We start from the raw sequence: 18,606 nt of genomic DNA on the forward strand, positions 1-18,606 counted from the left end.
TTCTTGCAATGTGTCGCCTCAAGTTTAAATGAGTTAAAGGCACCCATAAGATAAATATGCAAAGTGATTTTATTGCAAATTCTCATTCAAAAGATTCACATTTATACATATATTTTTTTTACAGTTGCCTTAGATTTCACTGCACAAATATTTGTCCTTTCATGTGTTCATAATCCACTGGGGCTGAAAGAGTTTTCTCATCTTACCAAAAAAACATAAATAAATAATACATGACACTTGAAATGACACTTTAAAGTTGTATTCACTTTTTATTTAAATCCTACACACGGGGGCTTCACTGTTAGAAATGTGCAATACTGACCAATGTATTGACTCATTACATTTAATTTAATACAGACATAACATTTTACCGCTCTTCTATTTGACCTCCAAAATCAGTTCATGAGCAAACTAATAGCACCTGAAACCTAAAACCTTCGGACGTTTCAGTAGTATCGGTGACATCCAGTGTGAGGACACATCTCCTTTTATTTCTACAAATGTATATCAATCCACATACTTTGAAATAAGCATGTCTCATGTCATCAATACGTGGCCCCCCTCCACACTCTTTTGAGCTCCTAGTCGGTAGGACGATTTCTTCAATTTTAACAGGAGAGACTGATCCTTTTTGGTTCTGTTTTTATTGATTAGCGCTTCCCCCCGGAGAATATTATAGACTCACAATGAAACTGACAGAAGGGCAGGACTCAGGAAAAAGACGCTGTGACAAACCCGTCTGCTACTTCAGCACCACAGACAGCACTATGGATCCATCAACACACGGCTGCTAAGGCTACTGATTTTTCAGAGCCACGGTCTGGGCCATAAAGTCTTACTGGCACAAACCTCCGTCAGATAAGGGATCAATGAGTCAGGCGAACTAGACTAAAATATACTTCCCCTGCTCTCTCCCTTCTACTAAGGGAGGGAGAGGGAGGATGGCAGGTTAACAAATCAAATCAAATCGCCCCACTGCCTCTGGTGAAGCGTAACCAAAAACCCGTTGATGGTAGTACAGTACGGGCATTACAGGCTTCAGAAGGGGAAAATAAAAGAAAACAATCAGTAAATAAAAAATGGTTTAGTTCTTTGCATGTTTCCTACTTGAAAACAATTCTTGTCCCTTTAACAGACCAGTAGATTTTTTTTGGGGGGGGGGTTCTTCTGGTGTCACAGTTTGTGTCACAGTTTGGCTAGTGACTGTGCAGCTGGTTTTACACGGACAAACTGGTTCTGGATGTTTCTGTTGTGCTCATTGGACACTGATTTTTAAAGGATAGGTTCACAATTATTCAAGTCTGTCTTAAAACAATACTCACATTCCCACGTGTACAAAAATAAACTTTCCTAATGCGAATTAAATCTAAGTGATTGTGTGTGTGGGGGGGGGGGCATTAAGACTTGTAGCCTCATATTAGCTTCAGATATGTTTGTTGCTTTTTTTTTGCACAGAACTGTGGATTTCATCCCTCTTCACTTACACTGAAATCGACTTGGGAAGGGATCTTTTATTGGACAGTCTGAACAGGATGAAAGATTTAAACCCGTTTCATTGTTCATATGAGCACTACAGTTTTAGGAGCGACTTGAATAATCTGAATTTATCCTTTAATTCGGATGAGCATAGAAAGTGTGAAACCCTTTATGTTATCGATCTAGACCATCCTGAACAGATTATTCCTGTTTAAATGAAAAGGCAGGACGGTTTTGTGACCCGACTACCAAAGACCGGCCAAAAAGCCCCAGAGCGTTGGTATGTAGCAGATATCTTTAGGTAAGCTACTGAAAACTGCACCGCAGACCAACTCAAGTTAAACTATGTGCTTTGACAAAAAAAAACCTGCCTTTTACATGTGATTAAAAAAATATCAAGTTATTATTTCAGATACGGCAGAGAAGCATCTGAAAACAGTGACCTTTCACTATACAGTCCATTATGCAACGTGTCTGCCGTTTGACCGTGTCCTCTAATTATTTATTTTATCCATATGGAATTAAAACAATCCCCCAGTCATTGACAAGTGTAGAGAGCAGCACATAGTCGCGTCACCTTCTGACCAGCCAACAACCATCATCATCATGCCGTGCTTAAGATCAACACTATCCAATACTTTTTTTTTTAAATACCTTGCGTGTGTCCTTTAACATCAATTCTCAATTCAGTGAATATGTGAACGTTTTCAGATGTGGCTCTGCTGTTTGTTAGCGCTTCGGAAGAGTTCTGGGGCTGGTCCTGGTCTTAATGGCTGAGGTAGTAGACTTGGTCTGGGTAAGGCCCTTCGCAGGGCCCTTGGAAGTGCTGGAACAGCTACTGACAGGTGCACTGTCCTCTGTCGGGCTCTCAGTGCTCCCCTCGGAAGTGTCTTTTGCAGCACCTTTGGAATTATGGGTAGCAAAACCGCTGGCTGGTGAAGTACACTTGGTAACGTTCTTGCTAGTACCCTTGTTAGTACCCTTAGGAGTGTGCTTGGCAGAATAACTGGCTGGTGGGCCAGTGCGTCTGTGTGTGGTTAACACTGAGTTGATAGCAGCTTTAGTTACAGTACTCCTAGCAGCAGCAACTCTGGCAACAGGCCTAGGATCAGCAGTCCTGGTAATTGGCTTATGGGCTGTCGAAGAAGCGCTTGGATTTCTCTGGAGCCTTTTTTCTCTTGCGTGACTGCACACAACCTCACTGACGGGGCTGAGGTCACAGTTTGTGATGATGTCGGCGAGGTTGACCCTTTCTTTAGAGGGCTCCATAGCAGAGCCGCTGGTCAAACTTAACTCTCCAACGTTGACCTCGCCCTGTAGGTCTTCGCCAACGCAACTGCCCCTCTCTGGTCTCATCTCTCCAATATGGCCACATGTGTCTCGTTTCGTTTCGTTGTCGTGGCTACAGTGGAGTTCACCACTGTGATTCACATCTTTATCACAGTTAGCCTCCTCCCTCTGCGGGATCTCGCTCTCTGATGGGACACAGCCATCGTTGCATCGCACTGTCCTGCACTTCTTTGACGAACTGCCGTCCAAACGAGCCCCGTTCATAAGGGAGGGGTTGGTGTCTGGTGGGAGGCCTCTCCGTCTCCTTGATGACCTTAGGCCCCCAGGGTTCTCACTTTGCGTCCTGATGACTGGGCCGTTAGTCAAAGGAGGAGTCCTGCTTGAATTTCTTCCTGAGTTCTGGAGACCACCGAAGGTCTTGGGGTTGCTGTAGTAGTCCGATACCGTTCGGTGGTGGAGAGGAAGGTGCTGATTGGGAGGCAGCCGGTGTTTGCTGTGAAGGGAGAGGTGCTTGTTGTTGGTTTCCTGGATTCTTGGTTTACAGGTATTGCTAGGCCTCGTACACGGTCTTGGGGAGCGTCTGCTGCCCGATCCCGTGCTGGGCTTTAACGTAGGAACTGACTGGACGCAGGAGGTTCTTTGTTCAGGGAGTCCAGTCACCATGGCAACCTGCAATGGAAAGAGATCATGATAGCTTGAAAAGAGGCACGGGAATAGAGTGCTGCGGGAATGAGTCCTAAAAAACAGGAAATTAGTTAGTTCTTTTCTCTTTCCGGTTCCCTTGTGTTTTTTGGTTGGATGCTTGAAATAAGGTCTGTGGTTAACACAAGCTTAAGAGATTGTAATGCTTTGTTTCATCAGGCACAATGAGGTAAACTTTTCAGTAGCCTTTATTTCAAAACATTTTCACACCCCATCTCCTCTCTTCAAACATATATCAGATATGACAAAGGGAGCTTGTTTGGATTGACACATTAGATAAACTTCAGCCTCAACCAGGATTTTGTAATGAGTGTAATGTTGTAATTCTGATCTGGATGTTATGCTTTAATCCAAGTTATTTATTGTACAATGAGGAATCTATGTTTTATGATGACCCCTGCCTGATACCTCCATAGCCCCTTGTGCCCCCCCTGTTTTTGTTCTATCCTTGCTTTGAGATGTTTTAGCTTGTTTTCTTATCGATTATTTACGACCCTTATCCTGTTAAGGGTTGCGGGGGTGCTGGAGCAGATCTCAGCTGTCATTGGGTGAAGGCAGGGTTCACCCTGGACAGGTCGCCAGACTATCACAGGGCTGACACATATAGACAGACAACCATTCAAGCTCACATCAACACCTACTATTTAGAGTCTTCAATGAACCTAGGCTGCATGTTTTTGGACTGTGGGAGGAAGAGAACCCAGAGAGAACCCACACTGACAACATGCAAACTCCACACAGAAGGCTGTCAAGCCCGGAAACTGCACCCAGGCCCCTCTTGCTGTGAGGTGACAGTGCTATCCACCACACCACCGTGCAGTCCTATTTGATGAAATTGTATATTACTATAGGGCATATTGTATGTTTTTTGTCTAAATACACTGTGGTTCACCCCTTTTGTAATGTGTAAGTGTGGCATCCACTTGTAAGCCTCTCTGTTTCCACTCTGCCCTTTCAGGCTGCAGTTCCCAGGAGGCGGAGCCTCTACCACCAGGGTGTGTAAAAGGCCTGAATTTAACTTTTTACTTCTTGCGATGCATTTCGCTTCAAAAATCATAAAATGATGGCATTTGTGAAAATTATCTTAATGAACAAATAGTGCAAGTATCATGAGCGTTTGTTTGCTACAGAGCTTATTTATTTTCTTATCTTGCACGGCAGAGGGATTTTCTGGATGCGGCAAGATCACACGAGAATAGCGGGATTTCTCTTTGCCCAATTTGCTTCGATAAGAGTTTAAGAGTCAGAATGCTGATGATACAACCAGACACCTTTCAGACATAGAAGCGTGTAGAAAGGATGATCAGACCTTGTTAGTCCTCCTGACCTGTAGGGAGAGCTGGCGAGGTCTCAGCAGGTGTCTCTCAGCTCCCTCTCTCCTGTCCTCCTCCGTCCCCTCCCTCCTCCTCCTCCTCCTCCTCTGCTCCTCCTCCTCTCTCCTCTCCCTCTCCCTCCTTCTCTGTGCCCGGGCAGTTAGAGGGCAGAAGGATCTGACCCCTGCAGTGCCTCCGGGTCTCCCTCTCAAAGACTTAGTGTCTCTCTGCGCTGTAGGACAGCAAGACAGAGACACGAGGCAGAAAAATATAGATTTATTCATGTATTATTATTATTATTATTATATTTAGTAAGAGAAAACAAGAGTTGAGCATTTTGTTGGATGAATTAAGTCTTTTTTAGTGAAAGTGGCCTCAATCATTACAGTAATTAAAGATATACCTCACTAACAATGACTGATGTGACTGTATTTAAAGTTACAACAAGCACTTTCATTTTGTGCCATTTCGGCTGTCCCTGTGGAAAAAGTGGCAAACTGCTCCCTAGGCACTATTTAGCAGCTGCACCCTGCTCCTTATATTAGGATTGGTTAAATGCAGAGGCTTAACTTCACTGTGTGCTGTGTACAATTCAATGTGGGACAATAAAAGTTTTAAGTAAATAAATCCACCCTGCACCAAATGCCACTCCTCACAGGCCGATACACAGACAGGGCAGTGGAGGATTACCTGTGGTTCTGCTGAATATGCTCATGTTCTTCCTCTCAGCTGCAGTCCCGTGATTGGTGGAGAGACAGGAGGTAAGATGCTGAGTGCCAGCTGGCTCCTTGGCTCGTCCGCTTGCTAAGAAAGCCATGTTGCTAGGCAACGCTGATGAACCTGAAGTGAAAGAGGAATTGCTTTGGTTCATTCCGATGAGATACAGTATTATCCCACAAAGAACTGTGGGATTTCCATGCAGCTTGTTTTTTAATTTTTTTGCCTTATTCAAAGCACATTAACTGTCATTGAAGCTGATCTTTAAACACTGAGAAAGGATCTCTGAGGATCCAGAGATATAAGATGAATTTAAACACAACGGGGCATTGGCCTTTATTCACAATTGATCAGTTCTTGTACACACAGTAGTATCTTACATGATGAAATGGAGCCAAGCTCTTGGCACTGACTCAGTTCAGATCACTACCCGTGCAGCTCACCTCTCAGACAGAGGAAAGACAAGAAGTCCTCGGTCTTGGGCCGGCGTCGGGTCAGACAGGTGACCACAGCCAGGTTGTGGGTGTGTTTGCTCCGTGCCGTTGTCGTTGACACTGCTGGTCCAGGAGAGCTGGGAGGGGACTGGGCGAACTTCCTCTGCGCTTGCAGCCGTGGTCTATGCATGCACATTCACAAAGTCAGTTAGCAATCTTTAAGGTGCACATATCTAAAACTAACACTTCATACAAAGTTACATAGCTGTTGGTTCAACTGTATGGTCATGTTGGAGGATGTGGTTGGTAGCACTGTTAAATTGTATTACGCTATACAGACAGCTGTTACTATTGTTTGGTACAACCCATTTATATTAATGTGGTGAGGCTAAAAAACATAAAGACCTCTCTGTAAATTTAATAACTATACTGAGTTACTATTTTTGTTTGGTTTGTCCCTTCTGGGCCTCTGTAGAAACATGGGGGTGCAAAATGGCAGACTCCATGAAGAGGACCCGCTCCCTATGTAGATATGAAGGGCTCATTCCAAGCTAACGGAAACACAACAATTCTTAGTGTCAGGTTATTATACAATAATGAAAACATAGTTATGAATATTATATTCCATTTCCATGGATAGACCCCCCCCACCAGTGTGTGTTTTTGCAAACACATATGCAAAAACACACACTGGAGCAGCTGACCTCTTGCTGGCAGGGTCGTCCTTGTAACGATGGATGCTAGCCGAGCGCCGCTGTTGATGGCGTGTCGGTAAGGACCAGCTCCAGCTCGCTGACAGGACGGACTGACACCGGCTAATGCCGTTAACCAGGGAGCCTTAAGAGAACATGAAGCAGTTACACTACTTTGAGTGACGATCCACACCAACAACGTTGTATAAGTAAAAAAAAAAAAACATTAACAGTAAATGACGTGCTAGAAATTGTTTGTATAACAGACAAGGTTGAAACTCTTTGTGTCAGGTTGGAAAATACATTTTTAAAAAGTGTGCATTGTAAAACCTCCATAACAGCCTACAGACACTCTTCCTGCTACCCACATTTCTCTGTGCAATGAGGAATTAGTGACATTCACTGAGTGAGACCTCCTAATAAAGTGGTTTAAATCAGTGGTTCTCAAACAGGGGGTCCCCAGGAACAAGGGGAATAGTTTATTTTCACAACAAAATTAACTACAGATGTGAGTGAGAAAGAATGTTCTGATCATAGCTTTTACTTTCTCCATGGTTATCTACTCAACTGTTGTTGACAACTATAGAATCCTGGTCTTTATCATATCGAACTAGGGATGTCACCTGAACTGATACCTCAATACCAATCAATGCTGAAATCTCTGAAAATGTGACGGTACTTGTTTTTTCGATGGCATCACAGGTACTGGGCATCAGGGGTCAAGACAATACCATAGAAAAAGACAACGAATCCGTGTAGTAGTAGAGTGTTGCTGGTACTGACCTCTGAGGCTTGTGGGAGCGTGCGACCGCAGCGTCCTGGCCTGGACAGGAGGGCCTAGCAGCGCCCGCGTGTTCTCGGGTGCGTAGGTGCTTTTCACTGAGTGCTTGTGCTGAGGAGCATGAGCGTGATTTGCAGTCTCTGTGTATTTGGAGTTCGGCAGTTTCCGTGTGTTTAGTGTTTTATGCGAGCGTAGCGTCCTGGTCGATGCAGAATTCCTCTGGAACGTGTGTGTACTTTTTCGTAAGTGCGTGTGCTGCACAGTGTGTGTTATTTTCCCTGTGCACGTTTTTGATTGCGTTTGCACGTTCTGTAGTGTGTGAGTGCATTTATTTTTTGGCGTGTGCGAGTCCTGAGACGAGTTGTTTTTTTGCCCTTTGCTTTGTAGGTGTTTTGAAATGTGCATATTTTGTGTTTTTCTCTGTGTGTGCGTGTTGGGTGTTCTGGGTGCGGTCCTCTGCTGTGGCGCCTGCGCACTCTGTCTTACGTGCGTCGCTTTCGGCAGCGCCTGCGTCTTTCGCTGTAAACGCGTGTTTTTCGATGCCCGTGTGTGTATGTGTGAGTGTTTGTGCGTGGCACGGTGAGTGTCTCTGAATTCCCTGAGGGAGAGGAAAAGAACTTTGCGGACCAGACGTTCTTCACACCAAGGCATCCCGTCACTGATGTCCTGCAGAGGCACAGACACGCAAACAAAAACCATCAGCTTTGCTCATACAGGATTATCTAGAAATGCTCAATCAAAATAAACAGGAAACATTTAAACAATTTGTAAGTTTAGAGACTGAATCAGTGTGTCCGTTGAATAGTTTGTCCACCCGAGAGCATTGACGTGTTGATTTTGAGCCACACTGCCAACGGGGCTCAATGTCGAAGACTTAAAAAAATACCTACAACAAACATTCATGATCCCCTGAGGATGAATTGTAATGACTTTGGTGATCGCAATTTTTTCCCTCGCATTAAAAAAAAAGAGAGAGGGGGGGCTTAACTGAATAATTAATCACAGGTAATAACCCACGATAGCACTAACCTCGTTTGTGTTTGTGTGTGTGTGTGTACAAATAAAATGTATCCCCCAAAAAACGTATTAATACAAGAACCTCCGTCATAATTATTAAACTTTGTATGCACGTTCTATAGAGATTAAAATGAGTAAAACAGTTAAAATAATAATCACCTGAACAAACAATGTTTTATCATTTAGATTCCATCTCTCACTTTATTTTCCATAGCCGCTTTATCATGCTCGCTCTAGAAAAAACGCATACACTAGTCTGCAGTAAGCCACTCGGTCTTATTTGACAAATACCACTTTATGCGTTTATGTACCATATGCCAGGTTTTGGTGCATGTGCATCAGCTATACATCTGGACCCAGGTCGTTCAGACCCAACTGCTGTCATCAATGCCTTGTCTAAATGTTGTCTTAAAAGCAGTGAATTATGTGATTTGTATCAACAAATACCTATGTTGGAACACATAAAACTATAAGTCAAAATGGTGCACACTTTTTATAAGCCAGTGTTTAACCCATATAGAGATAAGACGTTTCACTTACATATTTCTTTTTGATGATATTCCGTTTGGGTCTGTCTGTACTCATCTTGCCTAGCGAACATAGACGGGCACATGAATTACAGAAGCCTGCTTCTCTTTGATTTTGACACCTTTGCTTTGCTTTGCTTTTCTCTGCAGGTGTGAAAATGTAGATTCCAACCGCTCGGTCCTTGAAAAGAGGAATCAAGAAATATATATTACAAAACATAAAGAGCCTTTTCTCTCTTAAAATGGTATTTTGACCTGATGGGTGGGCAAAAATAAAGACACCAACAATTTAGAAAAAATGCACAACAATCGGTACAAATGCAGGGATAGAGTTGTATACAAAGTCTTATTCTAATAGAAAAACACTGGCAGTAAATATACAAAATAACATGTCTCAATATAATACTTTTTTTTTTTTTAGATAGACACTTTGGAATAAGAAACGGTTTCTTGAACACAACTGACAAAAGCCTGAACCTGAAACATGATTTTATTTTTAAAAAAGCAAAAAAACAACAACACACAAATTGAGCGTGAAGTCAAATTTTGACATGGAAGCCAAAATGATCCAGCTATTACCTGACTGTGGTTTATGTGCACCAGCAGCCAGCATGTTTCGTGAGTTAAACATTTTGATTTTTTAAATATTTTTTGGATCATTTTATTTAGTCAAAATTTGTTACAGTTACAACAGCAAAACTAAACAACATATCTGATAAATGTGGCTTATTTTCTCATTTAAAAAAGACTTTCATAGACAAACATGTACATACTGGGCAATCTAAAGTAAAATCTTGTAACGGGAAAGTCAGTATACTAATATCTAACCCTACTCAGAACTAAACTGATTCAAAATAGGATTTGCCGTTGCCATTTGGAATAGCTTCCACTAAAATCAGAGTATAAACTGCATTTCTTCTCGAGGCCTGGACTCCGTACTCCCATCCATCAGCAACCTACTACACATTCACAATGGGAACTTCCCTTTAGCCAGTCTTGCTCAAGGGCACCCCGATGGAGGTTCTGGTGATGTGGGACAGCAGAGCACTGTTGTGTTGTGGCACGTGCTTAACATTCTATGATAAAAACATACTGCTTGAACTAAACATCCCATTGGCTGCAGTGGACCATCTATAGCTTTAAAAGTAAGATTGGGGAGCGCCTCGTGAGAGGGCACCGCTTTAAACATTGTGCTTATTAATGTGTATAATGGTCTAGATCGATGTGTGTGTACCATCAGCATCAGTAAGGACGTGTAACAATGAAGATGACAGTATATCACGGCGGGGATTTGACTTGTAGTCATGTCAAACAGAGCTAATGTAAAACAATGAACGTCCACATTCACCTGCAGCAGAATCACAGGTGCCCACAGCCAGCTCCTAACCATTTAAATCGATGCATCTCTGTCAGCACAGGGTGTAATGGTGAGTGTGGATGGCAGCCTGTATGTCTGTCTCACCGCTACGATCCCAACCAGCCTGTACATCATTAAAGCAGCCTATCGTTGCAGGTGGCAGCACGTCTCTAGTCTGCTCATATTATTCCTTAACACGAAGCAAATACCAAACAATAATCGATCACCCACCTCCAGCAGGATTACCGGCCTACATCATGAGCACACCGGCGACAACCCAAGCAAACGGCACACGGACCCAAACCCCGGAACAACAAACAACCTCAAAATGTCCCAGCGGTTCCGGCATGCCGTTATTCACCTCTCAGAGCCGCTAGGCCCGGTGTGCCGCTTCGGACTGCGGCACCTGCACGGCTGTCGAGCGCAGGGAGGCAGCACCACTGCGGTCATGTGAGCCGCCGTTTCCGAACCGCGGCCTGCCTTGGGTTATATTTTATTGCGCGGCTACTCTCTTAATTACGGTCGGTCGAGGCTGTGAGGTTTCCAGTTCGCTGATTGTGCGTCCGTCACGTGACCCGGAAATCGGTCGAGGTCCATCATCCGAGAGTTCCCCAGTTATTAAATGGCAATTGCCAAACTTCTTAGTTTGTCACCCCTCGATCCTAGCGTCAATCCAAAACCAGCAGGCTTGTTTGAAAGCACGGTTATTTTAGCCGACGTGGAGATTCAAATGCGCATCTATCTCTGCAATTACGGTACAGGCGGCGGACGATGCCCGTCCAAGACGAATTCATGGAGAAGACAAAGACAAACTGCAACACATCCTGAAACATAAACCCTTTAAAAACAATGTTTCAGACACAAAACAAACTCACGAAAGAGAAAACGTGAGCCCCTTTATTACACGATGATGTCACTGTACCATAATGTCACAATAAGATAAAAGTATATTAATTTAATTGATTTAAGTAATCATACTTCTTTTTCTTCTGCAGATTTGCGTAACATTTTGTATTTGTGTAGTGCTTGTTTTTAACCCCTTGCAAAGCATTATGTAGTTATACGTATTTAAACGTTACTTCAGACAGGATGCCAAAGTCTGCCCTCAGTCTTATTTTGAAAGGGTCTCAGAGTTTCATCAATTTGATTGCGTTTTCTTGCCCTGCTGTTAGTTAGTATTCTGCTTTTTAATACTTGATGACTGTAAATGTAAATTTCCCCACTGCGGGACTAATAAAGGATTATCTTATCTTAAATTTAGATTGTATGGACCCAGTAGTAGAGGTGAAATGATGCCCCCTACTGGTTTGAGTTTGTGACCAGACATTACAGATTGCCCCTTTTAAATAAGTAAGCAAACCGTACAGTAACAGAACATCATTACAGACCGTCGTATTTAGTGTTGTACAACAACATGTTTGGTGACAAGAGAGACGCAAGGACTCTTTGAATAAAATGAGCATGGACAGTTTTTTAGGTTCTGACAGTGTAGTATATCCTGACGTATTTATCATTATTACAATACTAGCCTATAGAGTAGCATGTTTGTCTTTCAAAGCAACACCTATATGACAATTAGTACATTTCTCTTAACACATAACAGTATTGATAAATATAATTCTAATACATTTTCTAACCCAGCTGTTCTCGTCCACTCACCGTGTTGGCCCAATCAGCGGGACAGCAGGTGTGATAATGAAGTCTAGCGGCAGAATGAGACCAGACCAGACTGGACCAGGCCAGACCAGGCCAGACTCTCAACAGGACTCCCGCGCCCCTCTTTTGTTGCTCCCGTTTTTCAAATCATGCCGGCGTTGGCATGGCTCCTTTGGGCTCTGGTTCGTGGTACGCTGGGGGGGCCGGTTCAGTTTGCAACATGGCCGGAACTTGGAGTAAATCCGGTGAAGACCAAACAGGAAGACGCCCCGCGCGCTCCGTTCTACCGCCTGCCCATGTTCGTGCACGCACCTGGGCCACTGGTGGCGCGAGAACTGTTCCGGCCGGTTCTTCATAAAAGTCCGTTTCCCGCTCGACTGACTGCGCTGCTGTTACCGACCTTGAGGAGACCACAGGCCGTCCAGGGCACGGACGCGCGCCCGGTGCAGGTCAAGTGCGGCTTCCATAACTTCTCCGTGCGCGTGGACCGCTTCCAGCTGCGCTCGTGGACCGACCCATCCCTGTTCCGACTAGGCTCGTGCGAAGTCAGCAGGGTCAGCCCCCACTTCCTTTACTTCCACTTCAGACTGACGGAGTGCGGCGGAGAACAGAAGGTGAGGGTCACTAGATTAAAGTATTAATAAGAGATGTTTAAAATGTTAATTATTAGAGGCTGTATTGTGCTGCAGGAGGACGTATTTGTGAAGGCCAACCCGGAAGTTAGCGTTGCAATGGTTCCCGCCCGAAAAAGCCGATGTGCTAATTTTGGATTATTTCACAAAATGAGCTCTGTAGCAAAGAAACTTTTACGATACTAACACGTTTGGTTCAGCAAGATATTCTTCATAAATTAGGATTTTATTTTATGATTTTATATCGTAAATGCAATCGACTGAAGTAAAAAGCTAAAGTTATGCTATTAACCAGAGGTTTTTTATTTACTTGTTACCCAGTGTGTCATATCAACATTAAGGTTAAAATTATGTTTTATTCTGACATTTCATCAAAATTTTAATCCTCAATGGATCTGTAACTGTATATAACAGTCCGTGACAAAGGTCATCTGACATGCAAACTAGAGAGCACTTGAACATTTACAAAAATCTGTCATGCACACTTAATGCTAATGTCGTATTTGTTAAGCCATCGCGTGCCAACAATGGTGCCTAAGGTTTGGTACCCTATAAACAAACTAAATCACGGTCACATGACTTCACGTTGTCACCAATAAGTTAAATGTGGACCACTGTTTGAAGTGATGAAGTTTAGTAGTTTCATTTAGCCACTTGTTTGCAACATCCCTTTTAAAGACTTAAAAATACTTTAAAGCTTAAAAAATGTAGGAGTGGTGGCGTATTTTATATTGTAGAGCAAAACATTAACATCTTTTAACCTGCGTTAACCACAAACCTTACTTCAAGCATCTAACTATAAACCCATAAAAAAGACTTTGAGACGAGGGAACCTGAAAGTGCAAAAATGCTGACTCATGTCCAGGACTCATTCTAGTAGTACTCTATTGGCCAAGGTTTGCATGCATTATTGGCTACATGTCTGTGAGTTTCAAGTATGTTTTTGCACTGTTGTTTAATATCTCTCAGGTTGTTGGTGGTCAGCTGGTGTATACCTATATGCTGTTTTATACTCCACCGCCCCAAGGCTACGTCATCAGAGTTATACCTCTTAAACTTCCCATCCATTGCCATTACAACAGGTATGTGATTTCTGTGCTTCCAAATCCCTAACGGGCTCTGTCTATGTGAAGTGGATCAGCTCTGTTCTTGCTGATCTGCTGTGTTCTGTCTCTATTTGAATGTCTGAAGCTCTACATTTCTTGTTCCCTTTTGCATCCATTTTTATCACCTTCTGGAGTGATGTGGTAGAGGAATCTGTCATTTGTGTCCTTTTTTTTTTTTTTTTTCTGTCTCAGGTTTCATTACTCTTACCAAGTTGGCTACAAACCTCAAGTTCAGCACACAACCTTTATGAAGAGCATCAGGACCAAACTCAGCTACAGCCTCACCGTCTGCAATGGTAACCCACAGTTACAGTACGGTACCGGGGGGGAAAAAGCTTTAGTGTTGTCCTCATCTGCGCAAGATGACATGTTGCATGTAATTAAGTGAAATGATGCGCTACTTAAAAATGTCATCAGGTCTTGTTTCAGCCTAATCTAATATTTAAAATTTTACTTCAACATGCTAGAAAAAAAGCTAACATCAAGTGTTGAAAGTTTATGTTATCATCAATACATCTCTTGTCAGCATATTTCTACAACTTCATTATATCTTTTTTCTGTAATTTCAGATTTTATACATAATACACACTGTGGGTGCAAGGTGAACTAAGATCTGTTAGTATAAAAAAACATAAATCTAGGTTGCATGCAAATCCTACAGCGTAATTTGATCCTTTTTAAAATAAAAACAAAATGCAAAAGTACATTTATGAACTTCAGAAGAAGTATTTACTAATTTTGCTGTGTATGTGTGTGTGTATGTGTGGTGTTTTGGTTTTTGTTTACCAGCCCAGGGGCAGCCCGTCTCTCCACACCACTGGTTCCATTTAGGGGAGCCAGTGTACTTTGTTGCCCAGGCAGGAGTTCTGTTGGCTGGGGAGAGGCTTTATGTGGACTCGTGCTATGCCACAAGCGCCAAAGACCCAAACAGCATGCCCAAAATGGACATCATTGCTAACCATGGGTATGTCTCTAGTAAGAACACAAATAGTTTACAGTAATTTGGTTCGTCAATTCAGATTTCTTGATTCATGTGTTTGTGGTCTGATTTGTTATTGCAGCTGCATGACCGACAGCAGGAGGGGGGGCAGCCGCTCCCAGTTCCTGACGGGAGGGGGCAGTGTGGTGATGTTCTCTGTGGATGCCTTTCTCTTCACAGCAGTCTCACAAGTAAAACTATTCTTAATTCTTCTGAAGTTTCATCCAGTGGTTTCCAAAATAGGGGTCGGGCTCCTCGCAAGGGTCACCAGATAAATCTGAGGGGGTCATTGCATGATTAAACCTTTTTCCTCATTTGGGATATTTGGGGCTATTTATTTTATTTAATACATATATTTATTTTATTTTATCATTTTGGCTGTGTTTATGCATATGGCATACATTTTGTCAAGGGTGTGAGCTGATTTTCTTTTTTTCGGAATTTGGAAGTTGAACTTCAGCACCTATGATAAACAGTGTAGCAAAAATACAGACACTCAGACCCGCAATGACAAAAATGTCCTCATTGAAACCAATGATAACCAAAAATTGGTATCCCACGCCCATTACAGCATAAAACAATACAATCTATTATATCTGGCTTTCAATCTAGAGCACTAATGGCCTGTGAGTGTATAAAGGCTTTTTGACTGCTGTTTATGTCTGTGTATAGGTGCTGTACCTCCACTGTTCAATGTCAGTTGGTCTCACCCCTTCCCACACCTCAAAGTCCTGCAATTACCACAAGGCTGCTGGCAGGTAAGCAACCAACGATACAAGAAGGACCTTCTTCAGAAGTATAAGACGGTTGAATGAGAACGACAATTTGACGATACGAAAAATCTGAAAAGAATAACATTATTTAAAAAAAAGTAGAAATAATTTTGTAAAGGTTGTTTGTGTGCCTTGAGTGAAGTAAACCATTTGTACTAATGGACATGACTGCCATGTTCTTGTGTGTAGGTGGGAGGAGCTGGAGGCCACAGCCCCAGTATGCGCTTGCTGTGATTCCATGTGCTCAAACGTTCAGGACTGTAAGTTGTGAGAACCTAGTTGGACTTGACAAATGACTGTAAATCAGCTGGTAGCTGAAAATAAGTAAAAATATCGAAGTAATCATATTAGATAAAATGTGTAATTCAACACTTGTTAGTTATGGATTATATCACAATATACATACAACTACATGATTTCTGTTATAGTGATTGTATTGCAGTATAGATCATTTGAAATACATAATCAGGTGAACACTTATCTCAAATCCATTTAAATGAAAAGTTAACATTGGGGCCAGGTGCATAAAAATAGACCTAGTCTTTGTCATATAGAACTCTAAGTCAGACTTTCTGGAGACACTTAAATTTACCTGTTGCATAAAGCTTCCCTATGACACTGACTTAGCCTATTGCGCAATGTGTTTTGGGTGATGAAGGTAAATTCACAGAAGAGTAAAATGGCAGAGGCAAGTATGGGATAACAGATAAGGTAAACATTATAAATCCAATGGTTACCAAAGATGTTCAGAAACAATTCAAGTACTTGGTACAAGAATCCCAAAAAGTAATGGAAAAACTGTTATGGATAAACTTTTGAATTGGTCTGCTAAATGTTAGCTGAAAGTAATGGTTAAACAGTTTGAATAGTTAGCTTAAAGTATCTTTATGGATAAACAGTTGAAATTGATAGCAAAATCACCTAACAGCAACACCTATCTATGACCAGTCTACCTCAATTGTGTCATGGTTTTCCTGTCTCTACTCTAGCTATCAAGAACACAGTCAGCAGTCCAGGCTGGCTCATCAGACAAAGAGATGAACTAAAACCAAGGATGGCGATGGCATCTTTTCAAGCAGAGGAGGGAATAGAATGGGTGGACGAGGAAGAGAAGAGGGACGAAAGAAAGGATGAGCACCATAAAAAAGTCCAGACTTTTCCATGGGAGACAGAGATTGGCCATGAGGAGGAAAATGATGAAGCCGTTCCTGAGAAGATTGCGGAGGAAATAAAATGGAAGTACAGTGCTGCAGTCAGCCAGCAGGAGGAGGGGGAAAAGGAGGAGGGTGAGACAGAAGAGGTGGTTATGGGAACAGAATTGGCAGCATATGACATTATGTCTGACCAGATGAAACCAGAGGAGGCCATGGAGGATGTCCATCATACCAAACATGGTTCTGTGAGTAGTTTGTCCAGGGTCAACAGTAGCACCAATGAGTCAAGAGATGAATCTGGTACCTCTGTTACAGGAAATTCCAGTCTTGGTATTGAATATAATGCAAGTAACCCCGGTTCTGCTGAAACTGTTTCCAGAGCTGTAATTCCTAACATTAAACTCTGTCCTAACGGTGATCAAATGAGTTGTAGTGCCACTATTAATAGTTCAGGAAACGGTGCCATGTTAACTGCTTTTGGTGCAGAGAGCTTTACCCCCAATAATGATAGAGCTACATCTGGCACCAGTTCTCCTTTGGATTCAAGAGTCAATGGAAGTCAACGTGGCAGCAGATTTGAGACTTTAGCTTGGACACGTTCTGACACCGGAGACTTTGAACTTGGCCCCCCAGGTTTTCTTAATGTCAGCAGGTCAGGAAATAGCAGGCTGGAGTCAGAGACGTTAGACAGTCTCCTGTGGTCAGAAGAAGTTAAGTCTGTGGGTAACTCAGTGGAAACCAAATCCAATGAGCTAAAAGGCCAAGCAGGTGATTCTGTTAACAGTAAAGGACCATATGGTGATGATGATGATGATGATATGCTTCACGGTCTACAGATCAGAGGGTTAGAATCAGACCAGTCTGCTGTTCATTCAGCTGATTTCACAGACTCGACCTTTACAAACTGGTTACTTGGGAAGTCTGATTTTGATTCTGGAATTGAAGAAGATGAAGCTCTTTATCCGAGTCAGTTTACTGTAGCAGTGAAGACACAAGGGCAGAAAGAAGTACAAGACACCATTACAAGACCACGCAGTTTTGGTTCAGAGGAAACGCATGAAGACAGCCCCAGTCACTCTGCTGTGGTGGCTGTCACCAATGCACTGCAAGGCTCTGAGAGCAGCCAGATGTTTGACAGGGAGTGGGCGCCCGGATGGGGCCTGCAGACTTTAGGGTTTGTGGTGGAGAAGCCAACAGAGGAGTTGGCAAAGGAGCAGATGGATTACTCCTATTAAGATTGTATTCTCTGAGGGGGTTGACGTTTCCACAAAGCAGTAATGTGACAAAGGTATGGTGTTGGAGCAAGAGATTGAAATACTCCTGTGCGGTCAAATCATATTCAACAGCCCACCAAAGATTTAGTCATCTATCTCTTCTAATTAAGCTTATCGGGCTCAAAAAGACCAGGAACTTGTATTATTCAGAGATTACATTGGGTGTTGAATTGTTGAGGTATTTTAATATACAAAGTGGGGGCAGGTCGGATTGAGGAGCTGTTGACGGTCACAGTGGGGTCATGACTTCAATCCATACACGGAGCATCAGCTGGAGGAAATGAAACACTTCCTGATTAGCAGACAATCTCATCAGACTTTCTCGATTTGTGGAACCTCAAACATTGGAACCTCTCTGTAAATTTCAAGGACCATGAACAGCTGTGGAACTCGTGAACTGCTCACATGGAGAAGGCCAACTTGTTTGGACCGGAGCAGAACAATATAGTTGCAGAACCTGGTGTTCAGCTGTCTGATTCCATGTTGAGAAATAATAAACCAAGCCCCAAGCCTTTACCTATCTTTGCCATGTTTTCATTAATATCTCTCACACACACACACACACACACACACACACACACATTAATCACTACTCACACACACACACACACACACACACACAGACAACACACACACACACACACACACACACACACACACACACACACACACACACACACACACACACACACACACACACACACACACTGCCCTAGCCATCTGTTT

The 18,606-nt window shown here is 42.8% G+C and overlaps 2 protein-coding genes across 2 annotated transcripts; one reads left to right on the plus strand and one right to left on the minus strand.

Annotated features, from left to right (window-relative positions):
• Nucleotides 1-123: 123 nt before the first annotated feature.
• Nucleotides 124-12,093, minus strand: LOC129109728 (mucin-4-like). Its single transcript, XM_054621851.1, has 8 exons — nucleotides 11,966-12,093; nucleotides 8,963-9,130; nucleotides 7,408-8,071; nucleotides 6,637-6,769; nucleotides 5,942-6,114; nucleotides 5,472-5,621; nucleotides 4,778-5,013; nucleotides 124-3,435 (listed from the first exon to the last, which is right to left on the minus strand). Exons 2-8 carry the CDS (start codon nucleotides 9,005-9,007, stop codon nucleotides 2,206-2,208), a joined length of 2,631 nt encoding a protein of 876 aa, XP_054477826.1. The 5' UTR covers nucleotides 9,008-9,130; nucleotides 11,966-12,093; the 3' UTR covers nucleotides 124-2,205.
• On the plus strand, nucleotides 12,015-18,386 carry LOC129109729 (uncharacterized). The gene is made up of 8 exons (XM_054621852.1): nucleotides 12,015-12,576; nucleotides 13,564-13,676; nucleotides 13,893-13,996; nucleotides 14,490-14,664; nucleotides 14,762-14,870; nucleotides 15,352-15,437; nucleotides 15,642-15,712; nucleotides 16,442-18,386. Exons 1-8 carry the CDS (start codon nucleotides 12,112-12,114, stop codon nucleotides 17,839-17,841), a joined length of 2,523 nt encoding a protein of 840 aa, XP_054477827.1. The 5' UTR covers nucleotides 12,015-12,111; the 3' UTR covers nucleotides 17,842-18,386.
• The last annotated feature ends 220 nt before the right edge of the window (nucleotides 18,387-18,606 follow it).

This window comes from Anoplopoma fimbria, chromosome 20, assembly GCF_027596085.1.
Source record: "Anoplopoma fimbria isolate UVic2021 breed Golden Eagle Sablefish chromosome 20, Afim_UVic_2022, whole genome shotgun sequence".
Taxonomy (NCBI): Eukaryota; Metazoa; Chordata; class Actinopteri; order Perciformes; family Anoplopomatidae; genus Anoplopoma; species Anoplopoma fimbria.

What these genes read in the sequence shown, in the direction of transcription:
- LOC129109729 (XM_054621852.1), top strand. Translation starts at nt 12,112, where the DNA reads ATGCCGGCGTTGGCATGGCTCCTTTGGGCTCTGGTTCGTGGTACGCTG. An exon ending in AGTGCGGCGGAGAACAGAAG is followed by an intron (nt 12,577 to 13,563) that starts GTGAGGGTCACT and finishes AATATCTCTCAG; the next exon opens with GTTGTTGGTGGTCAGCTGGT. An exon ending in GACATCATTGCTAACCATGG is followed by an intron (nt 14,665 to 14,761) that starts GTATGTCTCTAG and finishes TTGTTATTGCAG; the next exon opens with CTGCATGACCGACAGCAGGA.
- LOC129109728 (XM_054621851.1), bottom strand. Translation starts at nt 9,007, where the DNA reads ATGAGTACAGACAGACCCAAACGGAATATCATCAAAAAGAAATAT. An exon ending in CGCTCCCACAAGCCTCAGAG is followed by an intron (nt 6,770 to 7,407) that starts GTCAGTACCAGC and finishes TGTTCTCTTAAG; the next exon opens with GCTCCCTGGTTAACGGCATT. An exon ending in AGGTCAGGAGGACTAACAAG is followed by an intron (nt 3,436 to 4,777) that starts GTCTGATCATCC and finishes TTTCCATTGCAG; the next exon opens with GTTGCCATGGTGACTGGACT.